Raw genomic sequence first — 16,251 nt, 5'->3', positions numbered from 1 at the left:
GAGTTAAGAGACTTTATGGGGTATATTTGACCAATTATAATACTATGTAAAGGCAATCATCCACATTGTCAGAATCATCCAGAATTTAAAAGATAAAATAAAACCTCGTTTTCAGATTTATCCATAAAATTTAAAGAAACAATTTCATAAAAAGTTGATCAGTGCACCAAAGGGTGAGTGAGAATCCAATATATTAAAATATATATATTAAATTTTATATAGTTTGAAACACATAGAACTTTTTGCTAACTCCTGAACCAAAATTTATATCGATAAATGCTTTTGTACAACCAGTACAAATTGCAATAATAAAATCGAAAAATTTCACATAGTACTAAGTAATATTCCAAACTGGGACGATATGTATTATTATTTAAAAATATGTATTACAATTAAATGAATTCATTTCATTCTTTAAAATTTAGTTATATTAACTTAAATTTTTTCGGTTCAGTATTTCACATACATATTTGCATATGCATATGTATGTAAGAATTAAAATTAAATTCTAAAAACAATAAAAAATAACAATTTAGTCTAGTACATCTGTATAACAGATAAACATAAAAATTATTGTCAATTTATTGTAGTGTATTAAAAAAATTATATTTAGCTGGACAAATTTAATTTTAGCTTGAAACTAGACAAGCATAAAAAAGCTGGACAATCCAGCCAAGTCCAGTCAGACTGGCAACCCTACTCCCATACAAGAGTACATATTCCCGGAAAATTGGTTTTTTGTTAATAACTTCCGTCGCAATGTCTATATTTTAACAAAATTTTACATATTAAAATCTTATGTCAATAGAATTCATTCGGAAAAATTTTCTGGATAGGTCCGTAATTAGACATATCTCCCATACAGGGTCGCCTCCCGAAAATCACATAAACGCACGTAATTCATTACTAAATGAAGATATCTAGCTCCCTCCGAAAATCACTTAAACGTGCATAACTCATTACTAAATTAAGATATCGATATAAAATTTGCTATTAGTATTGCTCATATATACACGCAGAGAAAAAATATAGTTGTTGTAACCATAATCTAAGAGCAACATATTAGTTAGAATTACGGTTAAAGTTAAAACATATTATGATAATTTTTACTATAAAGAAATATCATATTATGATCATTATTAGTATAATAATCTATCATATTATGATTTAATATAGTCCAAATATTTCATCATAATATAGTTTTATTAATCATAATGTGATGTTGTAGCATCATATTGTAGTTCAAGCAACCACATTATGGTTTCATGTAATCATATAATGGCTTGAAGTAATCATATTATTGTTTCAAGTAGTCACGTCTTCAAGTAACCATGTTATAGTTACATATTAAACATAATATGGTTAATTGAATGTGCTCGGCGTAAAATGTAATTATTTATTAATTTTCTTTTAAACAAACACAAAACTTAAAAATAAACAAACAAAAATTCCCATAAAAATATATATCCACACTTTCATGCCAATATAAACACAATATAATTTTTTTAATTATTAATTTTTTATGTACACTATTTTATGTATTTTATATTTCTATTGTTTTCTATTATATTTTTAGATATTATTTATTTTTCACAATTATTTTAACACTGCGTTTGTTTAACAATTTATTTAATCCGATCTAGTACGGATAAACCATACAACTGATAGAAAATTGGCGATACCAAAATATTTTTAATAGTAAACGTATTTTACTTATATCTTAAACATTATATTGATAAACGTGTAAAATCCTACCAGTTAATAGTTATTTGATAGTTTAAATGATTCTAAAAAATATAATATGTTTACATAATTATCATTATTGATTTGTTGTAAAAATAATTATTTTTCAGAGAATCATTCTTAAATTTATAATTGTCATAAACATATAAATGTTTTCAGTAACTAAAATATTGATGAAGTTCAATAAAAAAAACAATTGTTTGGTTATGACAACAAAATATTGTTACAAAAAACATAAAATAGTTGTCCTAACCATGCCGTACCCTGTTTTTTCTCTACGTGTACAGAAATGTTACCATGAAAGTGTTTTTGGATCGGTCCATAATTGGTCATAACTCCCATACAAAGTACCCTCCCGAAAATCACTTAAACTCGATTAACTCATTACTAAATTAAGATATCCACATAAAATTTGGTACTATGAATTTTTTTCCGATCGTAATTGGTCATAGCTCCCATACAAAGTCTCCTCCCGAAAGATATCGATATAAAATTTGGTATAAGTATTGCTTTTATGCATATAAATATTAATGTGGAAGCTTTTTCCGTTCGGTCCATAATTGGTCATGGATCCCATAAAAAAATACTTAAAAGGCACATAACTCATTACTAAATAGTGATACCCATAAAATATTTGGTATAAATACTTTTTTGTACACATAAAAAAACGCACATAACTCATAACAAATTATTGATATCAATACATTTATCAAAAATAATGCTCTTATATACATAAATTCACTATAAAATTGTTTTACGATCGGTCCACATTTGGTCATAGCTCTCATACTAGGTCCAGAAAATTACTTAGATTTTTTATTATCAAATAATGCACAGTGGGGCAGAATGGAAATTTTTTGGAAATAAATCTGGCATTTCTAAACGGCTGATCGAGATAAAATTTTGTATGAGCGTAGCCAAGGAGTATTCGAGTTTAAGTTTTGAACCCCGCAGATGCCCCAGGGACGGAGCTGTGGCGGCTCAAAGTAGGGTACCTACGACATGTAAAATTTTTAAACTCGTGCCATTTTTTGTTTTTCACCCAAATGAAAGCGCTCGACGAGATTTTGAAAAACATGCTTGGACATACTACTTATCTCTTATAATATCCGAGTTATAGGCATTTAAAAATTTAGTGATACAAAAATTTACCATACCTTGGTCCGCCTTTTTTTGAATACCGGGCGTAAATTTGGACCAATTTTTTCTTGTTAGTTAGACAACAAAATTTCCAATAATATACAAAAAATTTCAGATCAATATCATTTACAGATCCAAAAATATACGTTTTTTAATTTATAAATTCAAAAAAATTTAGATTTTTGCCGTTTTTTTTCCAAAATGTGTCTTAACTCTTTTATTAATAAAATAAAATTTTCTTTAAGAACATATAACAATTTTATAGTTTTCTAAAAGGTATCTTTACGCAGAACGCTTTGGCGTAAAAAACTTGTCCTATTTTTTGAAAATGTTGCCACTGCGTCCTATTTTTTATCAAAACTTCAACTTTGGGCGACATGTTTTAAAATCCCAAAGCTGGGATCAGAAAACTGAAAGCAGTTTTATGTTTTCTATTTACTCCAAAAGCATTTTCCCAGCTCTGAAAGAATTGTGGACCCTATGGGCAAAAATGTAAAAAATCCCATTTTTGGGATTTTTATTCCTATTTTTGGGAATTGCGGGATGCCTTTTGACCTTTTAAATTTTTTTTGCATTTTCTTATATGAAATGACAAAGTTAACAAGCGTTGAAGATTTCATTGAGTTTTGTTCATAAATAAAGATTCTGCCATATATTACATATTTGTTAAATTTCTAAAACTATGATTTATATCAAAATTTTAATAGGGTCGCAGATAGCTACAACAATTTAGTCCATATTTATCCCTTAATATCTTTTTTTAGTTAGATATGGAAATTCTCGACCCTTTACAAAAAATTTCAAGCCAATATCTCAATTACATTCAAAAATATGTTCATTTAAACCTGTGTCCTTTAGTTTCATCTTTTTCATATTTTAGTATTAAGTATGACAGAACATACATTTGGTGATGAATAAAATATTTGGACAATTTTTAAAAATTATTTAGTTAATTATTTTATTAAAGACTATAACATTGTATATACAATAAAAAAATATAATTTTATTATGAGCCACGCACAACAACACCTCAATCACCCCACACAAACCACCTTTCCCGCCCACAGAAATATAAAACACAATTTAATACAATATCATCAGTTAGTATAATAGCTTTTTTATTTGAACTGTTTATCTTAAACATAATACAATTAATTTTTACAACCTTCTTATATAGTTAATTCCTTACACTATTTATTTTCTATAAAATAATCTGTCATATATATCCAGAAGGTAATATATGTAAGTCCTTTAAATTTTCCTCGTTTTGAGATGATAGAGTTTCATAACAAATCCATCTTTTTCGCATAGTTGAAAGTACAGGATCAGAAGATAGAAGTAAACTATTAAAAATATCTTCATTTTGTGATTGCCTGGAGCATTTTCTTGAGCTGAAAAGTTGAACATGCTTAAAATCTCGATTCGTCGCTTCCTGGGCTTCTGTTAACTCTCCAAGTGGAAGAATATTCGATTCAATTATTATTTGACCATGACACAATACTTTGTGTACTGTTGGTGTTAGTTCCCTCCATGGATACAGAGATACAAGTAATTTAGAAATTTCAGATGTATATTCCACAAATCGATTTCCATTAATTTAATGTTTACTATTCAGTGCCATTAAAATAGTGTTAACTCTTCGAAGCAGCTCCTTGTCGATTCCAGTTATTTTTGAAGTAATTTCAAAATCACGAAAAAACCTTCTCGCCGTATTACCGTCATTTGTACTACCGCAACTTGGAAGTGGTTTGTCGATGTTTAATCCCATCTGAACTTTAAATTCTTCTTAAATTCTGCTTTTTTCCACAGCTCTCAGTTTTTTCAATTCTTCATTATTTTTTGTTAATTTAGTAAGATTCTCTGGCACACTTCTATATTTGAGGTCGTATGCTATGTGTAAAAAGTAATCCAAAAATCGTATTCTGGCATGAAGTGGTGAAATTCCGAAAGACAGGACTTCTTCATTAATACTTCTGCTTTTGTTTATATTTGAGAATTGCGACTTTTTCTCATTACATATTGAGCATCTCCAGAAGGAAGAAGTTTCTGTTATGGCATTGCTGACCTTTCCATCAATCATTGTCAAGCTTAGCTGATATGATACGTGAATAGCGAATTCCTTTATTTTTATGGAAATGGGCTCCAGTGCATTTATTTCATCTTTTAAATATTTCACTAAATCTTTTGTTGTTTTCTTTGACTCCTTTATATATTCAAATCCAATGGGTCTACAAAAATTTTTTGAACCCGGAGTTGAATTGATCCATATATCTTCAAATGAATTTTCGATGCTTGACGATGATGGATTAAGGGAATATGAACGAATTCGTAATGGCATTAATGATGACATAATTACACATTTGTAGTCTACTAATGTCCGACTTCCACAAGCTTGTTTATATTCTGGAAGTGCTGATAAACCATCACATCCCCACTTACACATTAAGACAACATCACAGTTATGAATTTTCCTTAGTTGGTCTTGATGCTGTGTTTTCGAGCAAAGATGATATATCAATACAAGCTTCCACATCATTTACAGCAATAGGTGATGGTAGGATAGTTTGTTTTTTTTCCGGATCGCCTTGTATGATGGTAATATATTGTGTCCTTTTTCATGCAGAGCTTTCCCTAATATTTGGTACTTATTTCGACTGAGACCCAGTTCCAACATAAGCGCTATTCTTCAGTAAAATGTGATTGTGATGTTGGAGTTGGTATACTTTCCACAATTCGCTTAAGTCGTTTTGATGATGCATTAGGAAGAATAGTTGCAATATGTACGGCATCCATAGGTTGGTTTTCCTTTTTCAGCATTTCGTTAAATGTATCAGCAATTTCCTCATTTGAGATTGAAAAAAGTTTTTGTGTGACCCTCTTTTTTTGACCTTGAACAGAAGTCTTCATATGACTTGCAAGGAGCTCCTGCTGATGTGTTGTAAGTTTAGATTTCCGTAGTAGTTTCCAACTACAAAATTTTAATCGAAATTTCTTTTGATTTCCATCCACACTTTTTACATCAAAAAGTTTTCAATTTTTGATATGCCTGTTTTGTCTACTTTTCTACTATATGTAGTTTTTATATAATTTGAAATGTCTTCAATTCTTTCTGGTCCTTTTGAAGATACACTCCATAAAACGGAACACAACTCTTCGTATTTTAATGTAATCTTCATTGTAGATTTATTAAATATGGTACTTAAAATCTGAGAAGTTTATTTATATACCAATTCTTGTCATTTCCGATACAGGTATTCCAAAGTAAAAAATTACGAACTGTCTACCTATTAACATTTAAAACTATATTACTATAACCTGTAATTCATTCATTGATATTTCTTATTAGTGAATGAATCGAAATTATCTTACCAGTATATTTTTACCTACATGATCATAAACGAATCAGAACGAAATGATCTGTCGAAAAAATTTAGGTAAAAAATAGTTATAAATTTCTGAAAATTTCAATTATAGGGATAAGCAAACAAATAGAAAATAGGTAAATATAAAATTTAAACATGTTCTGTCATATTTAATACTAAAATATGAAATTAAAGGATACAGGTTTAAATGAACATATTTTTGAATGTAATTGAGATATTGGCTTGAAATTTTTTGTAAAGGGTCGAGAATTTCCATATCTAACTAAAAAAAGATATTAAGGAATAAATATGGACTAAATTGTTGTAGCTATCTGCGACCCTATTAAAATTTTGATATAAATCATAGTTTTAGAAATTTAACAAATATGTAATATATGACAGAATCTGAACAAAACTCAATGAAATCTTCAACGCTTGTTAAATTTGTCATTTCAAATAAGAAAATGCAAAAAAAAATTGAAAAGGTCAAAGGGCATCCCGCAATTCATAAAAATAGGAATGAAAATTCCAAAAATGGGATTTTTTACATTTTTGCCCATAGGGTCCACATTTCTTTCAGGGCTGGGAAAATACTTTTGGAATAAATAGAAAACATATTGAGGTTTCCAAAACTGCTTTCAGTTTTCTGATACCAGCTTTGGGATTTTAGAACATGTCGCCCAAAGTTGAAGTTTTAATAAAAGATAGGTCATATTCGGAAGGACGCAGTGGCAACATTTTCAAAAAATAGGACAAGTTTTTTACGCCAAAGCGTTCTGCGTAAAGATACCTTTTAGAAAACTATAAAATTGTTATATGTTCTTAAAGAAAATTTTATTTTATTAATAAAAGAGTTAAGACACATTTTGGGCAAAAAACGGCAAAAATCTAAAATTTTTGGAATTTTTAAATTAAAAAACGTATATTTTTGGATCTGTAAATGATATTGATCTGAAATTTTGTTGTCTAACTAACAAGAAAAAATTGAGTCCATTTGGTCAAAAATTACGCCCGGTATTCAAAAAAAAAAAAGGCGGACCAAGGTATGGTAAATTTTGTATCAATAAATTTTTAAATGCCTATAACTCGGATATTACAAGATCTCGTCGAGCGCTTTCAGAAAATATATATCTTTGTATTTGGGTGAAAAACAAAAAAATGGCACGAGTTTAAAAATTTTACATGTCGTAGGTACCCTACTTTGAGCCGCCACAGCTCCATCCCTGGGGCATCTGCGGGGTTCATTTCAAATTTTATCCCGATCGGATCAGCCGTTTAGAAATGCCAGATTTATTTCCAAAAAAATCCATTCTGCCCCACTGTGTAATGATATAGATACAGAATTTTAAATTTTGTCTTTATATACATAATTGGACATAGCTCTCATACAAAATCCTTTTACGAAAATCACTTAAAGCGCACATTTCTCATTAACAAATTAAGCTATTGATACAAATTTTGGCACAAATATTAATTTTGTAGACAAAAAATCTATTTCAAGACTTTTTCACAATCGGTTCATAGCACAGGTGCGGTCGGTCCCATACTGGTTCTCTTTAGAAAATCACTTAAACACACATTACTTGTTACTAAATTACGACATAAATACAAAATTTGACTGAAATATAGATTTTATGTACAGAAATTTAGCTTAAAAAATCTTTTACGATCGGTAAAATTGACTGGTCATAGACTAGGTCCAACCCCTTAAAACGATTTAACCGTGAGAAAACTCGTTTATACAAATATTTGATCAATTAGAAAAGTATTAATATAAAAGTAGTCGGTGGAGGGTATTTAAGATTCGGCTCAGCCGAATATAGCACTCTAACTTGTTTTTACTTACACATTTAAATTTCACTCAAATAATATTTATAAATACTTATTAGGTACACACTAAATTTTAAGTTATTTTCTGATTTCTTCTCTTCGTTGTATTCCAAAAAATCGCAAGTAAAATCAAAGTGATTAAATTCAAATTCAAATGTAATAATTTTTTTCAAAATTTTTAAATCCGATTTTTTTGCAACTATGTTGGCTTGAGAATTCTACTAATACATTCTTAGAGTTAGGTACCGACTAAAAGTAGACTTAGGTACTTTTTGACAGCGTTTCACTTCTTATTTATTCTTTGTATTTAACTTATACTTTTAAATTTAAACAATATTTTTTCTTAGTTAAAGAAAACTTTGATTTTACTTGCGATTTTTTGGAATACAACGAAGAGAAGAAATCGGAAAATAACTTAAAATTTAGTGTGTACCTAATAAGTATTTATAAATATTATTTGAGTGAAATTTAAATGTGTAAGTAAAAACAAGTTAGAGTGCTATATTCGGCTGAGCCGAATTTTAAATACCCTCCACCGACTACTTTTATATTAATACTTTTCTAATTGATCAAATATTTGTATAAACGAGTTTTCTCACGGTTAAATCGTTTTAAGGGGTTGGACCTAGTCTATGACCAGTCAATTTTACCGATCGTAAAAGATTTTTTAAGCTAAATTTCTGTACATAAAATCTATATTTCAGTCAAATTTTGTATTTATGTCGTAATTTAGTAACAAGTAATGTGTGTTTAAGTGATTTTCTAAAGAGAACCAGTATGGGACCGACCGCACCTGTGCTATGAACCGATTGTGAAAAAGTCTTGAAATAGATTTTTTGTCTACAAAATTAATATTTGTGCCAAAATTTGTATCAATAGCTAAATTTGTTAATGAGAAATGTGCGTTTAAGTGATTTTCGTAAAAGGATATTGTATGAGAGCTATGTCCAATTATGTATATAAAGACAAAATTTAAAATTCTGTATCTATATCATTACACAGTGGGGCAGAATGGATTTTTTTGGAAATAAATCTGGCATTTCTAAACGGCTGATCCGATCGGGATAAAATTTTGCATGAGCGTAGCCAAGGAGTATTCGAGTTTAAGGTTTGAAGATGAACGCCGCAGATGCCCCAGGGATGGAGCTGTGGCGGCTCAAAGTAGGGTACCTACGACATGTAAAATTTTTAAACTCGTGCCATTTTTTTGTTTTTCACCCAAATACAAAGATATATATTTTCTGAAAGCGCTCGACGAGATCTTGTAATATCCGAGTTATAGGCATTTAAAAATTTAGTGATACAAAATTTACCATACCTTGGTCCGCCTTTTTTTGAATACCGGGCGTAATTTTGGACCAAATGGACTCAATTTTTTCTTGTTAGTTAGACAACAAAATTTCAGATCAATATCATTTACAGATCCAAAAATATACGTTTTTTAATTTAAAAATTCCAAAAATTTTAGATTTTTGCCGTTTTTTGCCCAAAATGTGTCTCAACTCTTTTATTAATAAAATAAAATTTTCTTTAAGAACATATAACAATTTAATAGTTTTCTAAAAGGTATCTTTACGCAGAACGCTTTGGCGTAAAAAACTTGTCCTATTTTTTGAAAATGTTGCCACTGCGTCCTTCCGAATATGACCTATTTTTTATTAAAACTTCAACTTTGGGCGACATGTTCTAAAATCCCAAAGCTGGGATCAGAAAACTGAAAGCAGTTTTGGAAACCTCAATATGTTTTCTATTTATTCCAAAAGTATTTATAACTATTTTTTACCTAAATTTTTCGACAGATCATTTCGTTCTGTTTCGTTTATGATCATGTAGGTAAAAATATACTGGTAAGATAATTTCGATTCATTCACTAATAAGAAATATCAATGACTGAATTACAGGTTATAGTAATATAGTCCTAAATGTTAATAGGTAGACAGTTCGTAATTTCTTACTTTGGAATACCTGTATCGGAAATGACAAGAATTGGTATATAAATAAACTTCTCAGATTTTAAGTACCATATTTAATAAATCTACAATGAAGATTACATTAAAATACGAAGAGTTGTGATCCGTTTTATGGAGTGTATCTTCAAAAGGACCAGAAAGAATTGAAGACATTTCAAATTATATAAAAACTACATATAGTAGAAAAGTAGACAAAACAGGCATATCAAAAATTGAAAAAGAAATAATGAAATGTTTCTCCTCTATGTGCTTCACTATGCCTATAGCGATATAGCGATTTGACATAAATAAGTTTCATTTAAGGCAAATTCTTTTTACCAAATTTTATAAGGATCTGTCCATCACTGGCTTTAAAATGCGAGTTCAGCGCTGAAATTATGTATAAGTATGTTTCTTATGATCTTTATTTAAAGAAATATTTAACCTCTGAACACTAAGGAGTGAAACGCTGTCATTTTTATACAACAACAACGTTACGATCTTCTCACAGACGAGTTCTGTGTAAATCCAACACATATTTAAGAAACTTATTCTCACTCCAAACTTCAAAACTTTGTCGCGAAAATTCTTGGCTTATAGAACATCATTAACGTTATATTTTATTATTTTTTTGCACACTTTAAATATATTTAATAGCCTGAAAAGATTTATTTTTTTACAAACGAAAAAAATATTTTTTATTTTTTTGACATTTAATTTTTGTTGTTGAAATTAAAACGAAAAATGAACAATGTTGTAAATTTTCGTATGGTACAAGAAAAAAATATCTCAAATAACTTAATTATTATTTCAATATTGTAGATTAAAAAGCAGAGATACGTTCATATATAATGTTTATAGATAAATTATGTTGCAAAATATTTAAATAAATCTTTTAAAATATAAATTCAAATGTAATAATTTTTTTCAAAATTTTTAAATCCGATTTTTTTGCAACTATGTTGGCTTGAGAATTCTACTAATACATTCTTAGAGTTATGTACCGACTAACAGTAGACTTAGGTACTTTTTGACAGCGTTTCACTTCTTATTTATTCTTTGTATTTAACTTATACTTTTAAATTTAAACAATATTTTTTCTTAGTTAAAGAAAACTTTGATTTTACTTGCGATTTTTTGGAATACAACGAAGAGAAGAAATCGGAAAATAACTTAAAATTTAGTGTGTACCTAATAAGTATTTATAAATATTATTTGAGTGAAATTTAAATGTGTAAGTAAAAACAAGTTAGAGTGCTATATTCGGCTGAGCCGAATTTTAAATACCCCCCACCGACTACTTTTATATTAATACTTTTCTAATTGATCAAATATTTGTATAAACGAGTTTTCTCACGGTTAAATCGTTTTAAGGGGTTGGACCTAGTCTATGACCAGTCAATTTTACCGATCGTAAAAGATTTTTTAAGCTAAATTTCTGTACATAAAATCTATATTTCAGTCAAATTTTGTATTTATGTCGTAATTTAGTAACAAGTAATGTGCGTTTAAGTGATTTTCTAAAGAGAACCAGTATGGGACCGACCGCACCTGTGCTATGAACCGATTGTGAAAAAGTCTCGAAATAGATTTTTTGTCTACAAAATTAATATTTGTGCCAAAATTTGTATCAATAGCTTAATTTGTTAATGAGAAATGTGCGTTTAAGTGATTTTCGTAAAAGGATTTTGTATGAGAGCTATGTCCAATTATATATAAAGACAAAATTTAAAATTCTGTATCTATATCATTACACAGTGGGGCAGAATGGAAATTTTTTGGAAATAAATCTGGCATTTCTAAACGACTGATCCGATCGGGATAAAATTTTGCATGAGCGTAGCCAAGGAGTATTCGAGTTTAAGTTTTGAAGATGAACCCCGCAGATGCCCCAGGGACGGAGCTGTGGCGGCTCAAAGTAGGGTACATACGACATGTAAAATTTTTAAACTCGTGCCAAGAATTTTCGCGACAAAGTTTTGAAGTTTGGAGTGAGAATAAGTTTCTTAAATATGTGTTGGATTTACACAGAACTCGTCTGTGAGAAGATCGTAACGTTGTTGTTGTATAAAAATGAAAGCGTTTCACTCCTTAGTGTTCAGAGGTTAAATATTTCTTTAAATAAAGATCATAAGAAACATACTTATACATAATTTCAGCGCTGGACTCGCATTTTAAAGCCAGTGATGGACAGATCCTTATAAAATTTGGTAAAAAGAATTTGCCTTAAATGAAACTTATTTATGTCAAATCGCTATATCGCTATAGGCATAGTGAAGCACATAGAGGAGAAACATTTCATTATTTCTTTTTCAATTTTTGATATGCCTGTTTTGTCTACTTTTCTACTATATGTAGTTTTTATATAATTTGAAATGTCTTCAATTCTTTCTGGTCCTTTTGAAGATACACTCCATAAAACGGAACACAACTCTTCGTATTTTAATGTAATCTTCATTGTGGATTTATTAAATATGGTACTTAAAATCTGAGAAGTTTATTTATATACCAATTCTTGTCATTTCCGATTTAGGTAAAAAATAGTTATAAATTTCTGAAAATTTCAATTATAAGGATAAGCAAACAAATAGAAAATAGGAAAATATAAAATTTAAACATGTTTTGTCATATTTAATACTAAAATATGAAAAATATGAAATTAAAGGATACAGGTTTAAATGAACATATTTTTGAATGTAATTGAGATATTGGCTTGAAATTTTTTGTAAAGGATCGAGAATTTCCATATCTAACTAAAAAAAGATATTAAGGGATAAATATGGACTAAATTGTTGTAGCTATCTGCGATCCTATTAAAATTTTGATATAAATCATAGTTTTACAAATTTAACAAATATGTAATATATGACAGAATCTTTATTTATGAACAAACCTCAATGAAATCTTCAACGCTTGTTAAATTTGTCATTTCAAATAAGAAAATGCAAAAAAAAAATTAAAAAGGTCAAAGGGCATCCCGCAATTCCCAAAAATAGGAATGAAAATCCCAAAAATGGGATTTTTTACATTTTTGCCCATAGGGTCCACATTTCTTTCAGGGCTGGGAAAATACTTTTGGAATAAATAGAAAACATATTGAGGTTTCCAAAACTGCTTTCAGTTTTCTGATCCCAGCTTTATGATTTTAGAACATGTCGTCCAAAGTTGAAGTTTTAATAAAAATAGGTCATATTCGGAAGGACGCAGTGGCAACATTTTCAAAAAATAGGACAAGTTTTTTACGCCAAAGCGTTCTGCGTAAAGATACTTTTTAGAAAACTATAAAATTGTTATATGTTCTTAAAGAAAATTTTATTTTATTAATAAAAGAGTTAAGACACATTTTGGGCAAAAAACGGCAAAAATCTAAAATTTTTGGAATTTTTAAATTAAAAAACGTATATTTTTGGATCTGTAAATGATATTGATTTTGTTGTTTAACTAACAAGAAAAAATTGAGTCCATTTGGTTCAAAATTACGCCCGGTATTCAAAAAAAGGCGGACCAAGGTATGGTAAATTTTGTATCACTAAATTTTTAAATGCCTATAACTCGGATATTACAAGATCTCGTCGAGCGCTTTCAGAAAATATATATCTTTGTATTTGGGTGAAAAACAAAAAAATGGCACGAGTTTAAAAATTTTACATGTCGTAGGTACCCTACTTTGAGCCGCCACAGCTCCATCCCTGGGGCATCTGCGGGGTTCATCTTCAAAACTTAAACTCGAATACTCCTTGGCTACGCTCATGCAAAATTTTATCCCGATCGGATCAGCCGTTTAGAAATGCCAGACTTATTTCCAAAAAAATTCCATTCTGCCCCACTGTGTAATGATATAGATACAGAATTTTAAATTTTGTCTCTATATAAATAATTGGACATAGCTCTCATACAAAATCCTTTTACGAAAATCACTTAAACGCACATTTCTCATTAACAAATTTAGCTATTGATACAAATTTTGGCACAAATATTAATTTTGTAGACAAAAAATCTATTTCAAGACTTTTTCACAATCGGTTCATAGCACAGGTGCGGTCGGTCCCATACTGGTTCTCTTTAGAAAATCACTTAAACACACATTACTTGTTACTAAATTACGACATAAATACAAAATTTAACTGAAATATAGATTTTATGTACAGAAATTTAGCTTAAAAAATCTTTTACGATCGGTAAAATTGACTGGTCATAGACTAGGTCCAACCCCTTAAAACGATTTAACCGTGAGAAAACTCGTTTATACAAATATTTGATCAATTAGAAAAGTATTAATATAAAAGTAGTCGGTGGAGGGTATTTAAGATTCGGCTAAGCCGAATATAGCACTCTAACTTGTTTTTAATTACACATTTAAATTTCACTCAAATAATATTTATAAATACTTATTAGGTACACACTAAATTTTAAGTTATTTTCTGATTTCTTCTCTTCGTTGTATTCCAAAAAATCGCAAGTAAAATCAAAGTGATTAAATAAATTGAATATTTCTTTAACTAAGAAAAAATATTGTTTAAATTTGAAAATATAAGTTAAATACAAAGAATAAATAAGTGAAACGCTGTCAAAAAGTACCTAAGTCTACTGTTAGTCGGTACCTAACTCTAAGAATGTATTAGTAGAATTCTCAAGCCAACATAGTTACAAAAAAATCGGATTTAAAAATTTTGAAAAAAATTATTACATTTGAATTTATATTTTAAAAGATTTCTTTAAATATTTTGCAACATAATTTATCTATAAACATTATATATGAACGTATCTCTGCTTTTTAATCTACAATATTGAAATAATAATTAAGTTATTTGAAATATTTTTTTCTTGTACCATACGAAAATTTACAACATTGTTCATTTTTCGTTTTAATTTCAACAACAAAAATTAAATGTCAAAAAAATAAAAAATATTTTTTTCGTTTCTAAAAAAATAAATCTTTTCGGGCTATTAAATATATTTAAAGTGTGCAAAAAAATAATAAAATATAACGTTAATGATGTTCTATAAGCCAAGAATTTTCGCGACAAAGTTTTGAAGTTTGGAGTGAGAATAAGTTTCTTAAATATGTGTTGGATTTACACAGAACTCGTCTGTGAGAAGATCGTAACGTTGTTGTTGTAAAAAAATGACAGCGTTTCACTCCTTAGTGTTCAGAGGTTAAATGAAACTTAAATGAAACTTATTTATGTCAAATCTTATCGCTATAGGCATAGAGAAGCACATAGAGGAGAAACATTTCATTATTTCTTATTATTTTAGAGAATAAATTAAATATTTTTATACCCACCATCAAAAAAGATGGGGGTATATTGATTTTGTCATTCCGTTTGTAACACATCGAAATATTGGTCCCACAAAAGTATATATATATATATATATATATATACATGTATCGCTTATGCCGACAGAATATTGAAAAAAGCAATTGAAAAAAATATCATATTACAAAGTCGATTAAACAGTCAATACTTTAAATATTTTACTGATCGTGGCTTTGTTTGTATGTATTTCTTGCGTTCAATGTTCTGTCCAATTGTTACACTATCCACTTTATGAATAATGCTGTGTAAGCAATTAATTACTATATAATCTAAGTACTTTTTCAATAAAGACACACTTCGCTTAACACAAGAGAGCTGTAATTTAGCTCTTGCGAAGAATACATATTGAACTTATCATCTTTTAATTGAATAGCTCTATATGGCGATCCTGCCAGCCCATTTGGAATGCTAAAAAAATAATAAGCACCCAAAAGGAATAAAAAATTTGGTAACAAATACAGCCCCAGCTACTACAGCTAATGAAGTTACTATTCCTGTACCCATTGTAAATAACGAAGGCACTTATGCTTATATAACTGTTAAAGGTTCTTTACATGATCGTTCTTGTTCTGTTTTTGGTTTGAATGACACCGAAATACAGGCGCTATGGAAACGTTTCGAAAACAGTGTTAAACCCGTGGTGAATGGTATTATGGTATCAGCTTCTCATCTTGTTATTCTAAATACCTTGGCACAATTGAGCTATAAAGTTGTTTGCAGTTGTGGAAAAGCTGAAATCTGTTGGACTATGCAACGTGAAATCTAATAGAAATTGAAATTATAAAATAATAATAATACAAAAAATATAATTGTGCATTCAGTTGCACATTTAGGTCAGTAGGCGTTAACCGCCATTTGACAAATATTTTTATTATAAATAATTTTTATTTTTTTTACATATAAATA

General features: G+C 28.9%; 2 protein-coding genes across 2 annotated transcripts in view; one reads left to right on the top strand and one right to left on the bottom strand.

Moving 5' to 3' along the window:
• Positions 1–16,251, bottom strand: part of LOC111679326 (vacuolar protein sorting-associated protein 13D) — a 476,071-nt gene that overhangs the window by 190,593 nt on the left and 269,227 nt on the right. The gene's annotated exons all lie outside the window — the stretch shown is intronic.
• On the top strand, positions 15,150–16,113 carry LOC124419970. The gene is made up of 2 exons (XM_046951295.1): positions 15,150–15,180; positions 15,780–16,113. The coding sequence occupies exons 1-2, from the start codon at positions 15,150–15,152 to the stop codon at positions 16,109–16,111; spliced, it is 363 nt and encodes a 120-aa protein (XP_046807251.1). The 3' UTR covers positions 16,112–16,113.

This window comes from Lucilia cuprina, chromosome 5 (genome assembly GCF_022045245.1).
Source record: "Lucilia cuprina isolate Lc7/37 chromosome 5, ASM2204524v1, whole genome shotgun sequence".
NCBI classification, from domain to species: Eukaryota; Metazoa; Arthropoda; class Insecta; order Diptera; family Calliphoridae; genus Lucilia; species Lucilia cuprina.
The sequence above is the reverse complement of the archived record's forward strand: the minus strand, read 5'-3'. Positions and strand labels throughout refer to the sequence as shown.

Bases quoted from the DNA above. Each gene is read 5' to 3' on its own strand.
- LOC124419970 (XM_046951295.1), top strand. From the start codon at position 15,150: ATGACAGCGTTTCACTCCTTAGTGTTCAGAG. The intron at 15,181-15,779 runs GTTAAATGAAAC...AGCACCCAAAAG, and splicing joins TCACTCCTTAGTGTTCAGAG to GAATAAAAAATTTGGTAACA.